The sequence below is a fragment of the Cyprinodon variegatus genome, unplaced genomic scaffold (assembly GCF_000732505.1).
Source record: "Cyprinodon variegatus isolate N-32 unplaced genomic scaffold, C_variegatus-1.0 Scaffold625, whole genome shotgun sequence".
Lineage (NCBI taxonomy): Eukaryota > Metazoa > Chordata > Actinopteri > Cyprinodontiformes > Cyprinodontidae > Cyprinodon > Cyprinodon variegatus.
Window position 1 is genome coordinate 90975 of NW_015151078.1, and position 6838 is coordinate 97812.

The 6838-nt window shown below is 36.5% G+C and overlaps 1 protein-coding gene and 1 non-coding gene across 2 annotated transcripts in view; both read left to right on the top strand.

Moving 5' to 3' along the window:
• Positions 1-6312, top strand: part of LOC107096455 (ras-related protein Rab-36-like) — a 9590-nt gene extending 3278 nt beyond the window's left edge. The window contains exons 3-10 of the mRNA XM_015393117.1: positions 498-503; positions 618-719; positions 809-873; positions 959-1010; positions 3253-3334; positions 3414-3504; positions 5623-5736; positions 5828-6312. Of these exons, the coding sequence (XP_015248603.1) occupies positions 498-503; positions 618-719; positions 809-873; positions 959-1010; positions 3253-3334; positions 3414-3504; positions 5623-5736; positions 5828-5889 (574 nt within the window). The 3' untranslated portion in view covers positions 5890-6312. The remainder of the gene's footprint in view (positions 1-497; positions 504-617; positions 720-808; positions 874-958; positions 1011-3252; positions 3335-3413; positions 3505-5622; positions 5737-5827) is intronic.
• On the top strand, positions 4163-4236 carry trnan-guu. The gene has a single exon. It is a non-coding gene; the product is annotated as a tRNA-Asn (tRNA).
• Positions 6313-6838: the final 526 nt, after the last annotated feature.

Consider the following 6838-nt stretch of genomic DNA (forward strand, 5'->3'; position numbering starts at 1 on the left):
ATTTAAATAGTTGATAATAATGTCTTATCAGGACTCACTAATAAGGCTGAAGATGTATCCAGGCAACGAGGCTAGGCTAACTGCTATTTCGCCGATTTTTTATTTGTAGAAATTTTTTTTTCATATTTTATTAATTCTTTTTTATTTATTGACAAAATTCATTAGAAAAAAAAAACTAAATATTAAAAATAGAAAAAAAAGAATTATTTTAAAAAAGTCTGAAAAAACTGTAAATTGATTAATTAAGAAATTTAATTTCTTTTTTCTTTTTACATAATTAAATTTACATAACATATATTTAACAATAATGACACAATAACTGTACAAAATTCCCTTCATACTTATAGTCACTGATTTGATTAAAATACTGAAATGTTACAATTGGATTTTTTGTTTTTCATGTTAAAACTAACCTTTATGTTTCTATATAAATACTTAAATCTTAAATCTTCAACATCTGGTGACTTCTCTATATTATCTATCACACATATCTCCAGTGAAGAGTATAGAGCTTTTTGGAAGTTTCCTTCCTTTTTTAAGGAAGTTTTTGACTATAAAGTACATGCTATCAACCCAAAGTAAAGAGATAAGGTCTTTATTCTATTTCATTTCTTCAGATTTTGCAAAGATGTCTTTGAGAGGGATTACAAAGCTACAATAGGAGTGGATTTTGAGATCGAGAGGTTTGAGATATCAGGAGTACCGTTCTCCCTTCAGATGTGAGTGTGAAGTATTAAAAAATAATTCAATAATTTATCTTCCTTTGTGTATCCTTTAATATGTTAATCTGTGATATCCATTCCTCTAGCTGGGATACGGCTGGACAGGAAAAATTCAAATGCATTGCATCTGCATACTATCGAGGCGCACAAGGTGTGATTATTTTTTTTGTTAAACATATCAATGACTGCAGGTTTAGACTAATTTAATCTAATTAGATATCCTTGATTTTATCTAGTGATTGTAACAGTGTTCGACATGGCAGATATTAAATCCCTGGATCATACGTGGTAAGTTTGTCTTCCAATTGATTAACACTCTAAACTCTATTAGGGCTCCCATCGGTTTTGTTGTATGTCAAGGTACTTCTTTGATTTTGGACAGCTGTTGCTACAGCAACAAGGCTTTCACTTTTTCTCTCAAAATTGGTCCTTGGAAAATGTTTTTCTATTGATTTGAGTTTTAAAAGATCAACTGACTTCTGACAACTGTACCATCAACAGAAAATGTCACCAGGCAGTCGGATTTAAAAGGCTGTATTATCATATTCGTGATTAGCTTCATGCCATCTGTTTATTTCAAGTCTCTGTGGCGCAATCGGTTAGCGCGTTCAGCTGTTAACCGTAACAGCCCCCCCTTGTTTTAGGAGGGAGTTTTAGACTACTGATTAGAGCAATGCACGCAGCAGAAGCAGCGAGTTTACATGCAAAGTCAATGGCTGACGCGCGTCAAGGCGCAGAAAAAGGTCCCGCAGCTGAAGCAGCATGTCGGGAGCGTTTAAGCATCTGACGCGCGTAACATGCTGCTGCTCGAGATGGAAAAATTAAACTTTTTAAATTAAACAGAGAAGCTGATCTGGGATCTGCCAGGCTGCGCTGTGATCACTCCTCTTAAACAGTTTATTGACGCATAAATTAACTTAAAATGCAGAAATCTGCCGGCAGAATATGTTCGCTTTTATTATCCTGCTGCCTGCAGTTTGGATTATTTACATGAAAAACACCTACCAGCCGCCGCGGTGAACCGTGAGGAGGCGACCCGGCCAGAGGCTGCTGATGAAGGGATTCCTACTGTCGGCGCACCGCTGGTATGTGGGGGTCTGAGCGGCTCCCACAGAAATAATATTAGAAGGCAGGATGGTAATCTGGATGAACTGACTGCAATGATTAAGTTTTTAGGTGGATTTTCTCACTTAAAACATATTAAAACTACTTTATTCCCACTGATCATAGCAAATATAGCTGCAAGGCAAAGAAAGAATAGAGAAGCTCCGCCCAACGCGCGTCAGACACACTTTTGGACCGCGCAGCGAGAATAGCAAAGCTGCTTCAGCCGCGCGTCAGAACTAAACTGGTACCAGCAGCAAAAATTAAGCAGCAGACGCGATTTTGCTGCTCTTGCTGCGTCCGGTGTGAATGTAGCATAACACTGCTCCTCGGGCGCCACACAATGGCAGCCCACTCCTCCCCAAGGCCATGGGTTAAATGCAGAGATATATTTCTCCAATGTTAGAAAAATTTAACAATTATACCGATAACCAGGCAAATGGCGCTAATCTGGCAAATTTGGCCAAATTAGACTGTAGGAGTTAAAAAATATAAACTTTTGTTTACATTCGCTTTGTGAAATCTTATTAGGTTCTAGATGTGGCTGTGACCTACAGTGAATGAGGCACACTGGAAAAAATCGAAATCTAGTTAAGCCATTTTTTTTCCTTAAAAAAGTGCTTTTGTTCTTGAATTGAGGAGGTAAAAGAGACATTTTGCCAATGGAACAAAACAATTTAGATTTAAAATAAGAAAACACAATTGCATTGTCTTATTTCAAGTGCATATTATCTAATTATGTTATTTTAAGAGTAAAAATACTCATTCCATTGGCAAACTATCTCATTTACCTACTTAAAAAAAGGATAAATACTCTTAATTTAAGAAATTCTTACTTATTTCTAGATCGTTTTTGCAGTGAGTAGAGACAAGCTTTTTTCAGACGAAATATATAACAGAAAACAATGTTGACAAAGGCCAAGGTTGACTTAGACTTAGACAAACTGATAGAGGTGGGGAAGAAGTTGTTTCGGAATCTGCTGGTCCTGCATTGAATGCTGTGAAGCCTCTCCAGGGCGGCAGGGAGAACAGTCCATGGTGGGGGGGTGAGGGGTCATTGATGATGTTATGGGCTTGTAACATTCTGCGCGGGATGAAATGTCTTTAATGGAGGAAAGAGGAGCCCCCATGATCCTCTCTTCTGTTCTCACCTTCTTCCAGTCTGAGGCGCTGCAGCCTCCACACCACACAGTGAGACAGCTGCTCAGAACGCTCTCTATGGTGCTTCTGTAGAAGGTGGGGAGGATGGGTGGGGGCATGTGGGCTCTCCTCATCCTCCGCAGGAAGTACATGCACATTGGTGCCCTTTTGACCAGTGAGGTGGCGTTTACAGTCCAGTTGGGGGATGCTCCTAAGATTATAGACGATCTTCACCAGCATCCTGAACATAAAGTATATCCTACAGTTTGAGCTTCTGTTTTTCCAGTCAATGGTTAGAGGAGGCCATGAGAGAAAATGATCCTGACTCCTGTTTCATCTTTTTGGTTGGGACAAAGACGGATCTTCTGGTGAGTGTCTTCTAAAGTGATGCATAATTTACTGAATCAAAGTACATATTGTTCTGTTACAAACTAACTTGATCTAAAGCCCCCAGATGAAAGACAGAGAACTGAAAAAGATGCTGTCCGTCTGGCAGCAGAAATGCACGCAGAGTTCTGGGCAGTTTCAGCAAAAACAGGTGAAACTCAGACCTTACGCTGTCAGTGATGTTTGTTGCACTTGAGTCATCTTAAAGGAAAAGTCCGGTCAGCCAGGAATAATCAATGATAATCAATAATCAATAAAACGAATATGTTCGCGGTGATTTAATGAATTTAGCATTAATCAGTAGAAAAAATTTAAATATAATTTTCATCGCGATCACTGGGAGCGGCCATTTTTTTCCCAAATATAGTAACCCCTCCCTCCTGCCATCTTCCGGCAGTGACGTCACGGTGCGGTAAGCCTAATAACTGACTTCTGACAACTGTTCCCTCAACAGAAAATGTTGTCAGGCAGTCGGATTTTAAAAGGCTGTATTATCATATCCTCATCACAATCAGCATCATGCCATTCTTACTTTTCAACTAGGAAGTGTTAGGAATGATGTTGATGGAAAAGGTAACGGTTTAGAATAAGGTTGTAGCTCCAACTGTTTTACTCTTTTTCATTAGGGTTTTGCTTTTTTAATTATTTAAATTAAATACGATACTGGTCAGAGATTCTTATTAGTGTAGCTGTTTCTTATAAAAGCGCTTCCATTTATTGAGACCAGTGTTATTTTTATTGTCGGATTTTAAAAGGCTGTATTATCATATCCTCATCACAATCAGCATCATGCCATTCTTACTTTTCAGGTCTCTGTGGCGCAATCGGTTAGCGCGTTCGGCTGTTAACCGAAAGGTTGGTGGTTCGAGCCCACCCAGGGACGCCTTGTTTTAGGAGGGAGTTTTAGAGCAGAGCAAGCTGGGTTCCCGAGCAAACCCCTTAACCCCTTGCTCACACTGGCTCCGGTGCGGTTACCGAGCCGACGGAGACCGCAACTCCCGTACACCCCCTCTCACACCGCCCTTTTGACTACGGTGCGGTGCGGCTCTGCGGCTCCGGCAACAGGTCCGGAGATTTAACAGAAGTTCACTTGAGTTCACGTAACTTCACGNATGAAAATTACTCTTAAATAAAAACACTTTTTATTTATTGAACAGGATGGAATAATTTCATATTTAAAGTACTTTCAGAAGTTTGTATTCTGAATATGACCGGACTTCTCCTTTAAATTATTCTTTTTACAAGTAAAATACGTTTTTTGGATCTCGTTTTGAGCTGTCGCTGGTTTTAGCTCCAGCGAACATCTCTTTATTCCCAGGTTAACGTCCTGTTTAAATATTTTTTCCAAACCGACAACGTTGAGCTTTACAAACTAAGTTTCTACTGATTAACAAAGTTTCCCTCGTCTAACATTTGATAACATCATCATCCTCACAGTCCTTATCTTTTTTCATTCATGTGACAAAGAGATACAGGATCCGGTTCTCCTCAAAGCAGGCTGCGGATCCTCATCAAACAGCTGGTCGTATGGAGTAATATTTATTTCATTTTTGTTGCAAGCAAAGCATCCATTGTGTAAATGGAAATTTACAAAATGCACATTTTGTAAATTTAAATACAAAACAATCCAATCCAGAAATATATAATTGTCTTCACCTCAAGCCGAAACAAATGCTAACATTTACTAATAAAAATGTTGTTGCAATCGGTCATGCAGGGCAATAGAAATGCATCTTTGTTCTTTGCTTCAGAGGCAACTCCGCCCCCACAATTTGAAAAGAATGCAATTCTTAAAACTCAATTATATTTTTTTTCTTAAAAAAAAAAAAAAAAAAAAAATATAAAATCAGTTTAAAGAAATTTTTTGAAAAAAAAAATCTGAGATAACAGCAAATTTACTCTGAAAAAGCTTCTTTTCAAAAAAAAAAAAAATTCAAATTTTTATTTCAGGATTGTATTTGTTTGAGTTATTCATTTACAGAATGAGTTTCTTTAAAAATTTTGCTTTTATAAAGCGTGCTCATTCCTTGCAACAATAATGGAACACATTTCCCTCCATAATGGTGTTTGTCTCCTGCATGCAGCTGATGTAGCTGTAGCGTCCCCAAAAAACAGAAAAAGATGAATGCGATTATGAAATAATTTCATATTTAAAATACTTTCAGGAGTTTGAATTCTGAATACGACCAGACTTTTCCTTTAAATACTTTGGGTTCAAAACAAGGTTAGAAATCAATAAAATCGTTATTTATTGTTTTCTTATTCACAGGGGAGAATGTCCAGGCATTTTTCTTTAGGATATCAGCTTTGGCCTTTGAAAAATGCATAATGAAGGAAATGGAGAAAGGCATTCCTGCTAGTATTGGTCCTGGGGATAATATAAGTAAGTAACAAAAAAGCGTAACGTCTAATATTCTCAAATGCCTAAAAAAACATCTTCTTTTGTGTGAATATAAACCTTTATTTTGTGTCAGAATCAGAACGTATCACTTTGGAAGAGGGCAGAACTCAAGAGATGAAAAGAAGCTGCTGCTGATGAACTGATTCAGCTTTGGTGAGGAGAGCTGGTCTGCAGAGAAACAACCGGAACAATTAAAGCAACCTGACGAAAAATGCGTTAAAGTTTTTCTCCTTGACATCAAAACCACATATTGATGTTTATTAATAGCTCAATCAGATCTTAACAGGTTGACTCTGCCAGTGATGCATTATTTTTTTCAGATTTCATGTTTCAAACAGTATGTTTCATTACCGTCTGTTCAAATTATGTCTTACTCGTTAATTGTTACATAACATACAGGTCTTAATCCTTTTTAAATGTTCTTTCTTACGCTGTGGTGTTTTTTTCCTTTAATCAGTGTTAAGTGGATTTTTTTTATCCATTCTGTGTTATGCAGACTAATCAATCATCTTTAATTCTATACCACTTTTAATGTGTTTTTAAAAAAGGGAAATGTATTTGTTCAAACATAACTGAAAGAACAAATGGTTCTAAATATGTATGATCTATGATATGCAAATAAAAATGTATAAGAAACACTTTTTTGCATATCTGTAAATGAGGTCACACATTCAAAGGTTTAAATGTGGAGATCCAGCAGTGTTTAAAAGGAATATTTAAACTATAGTCTTAATGATATATAGATATTATATAAATATTTCTTTCAGCTATTTCTGCTCTTACCATATTTATTGTTATTAGTTGAAATTGTAAAATATTAATATAATTAACACTGTAAATTGGCACTCTTTAGATAATTATAAGTTCAACAACTGATGCTTTATTATACTGGCATGCAAAAATTAAGAATTTATAGATAAATTCAATAAAGGTATTTAAAACTGAGTGGAAAACTATAACTTATGTATTGTTTCAGAACTAGGAAGTGTTAGGAATGATGTTGATGGAAAAGGTAACGGTTTAGAATAAGGTTGTAGCTCCAACTTTTTTTTTACTTTTTTTCATTAGGGTTTTGCTTTTTTTT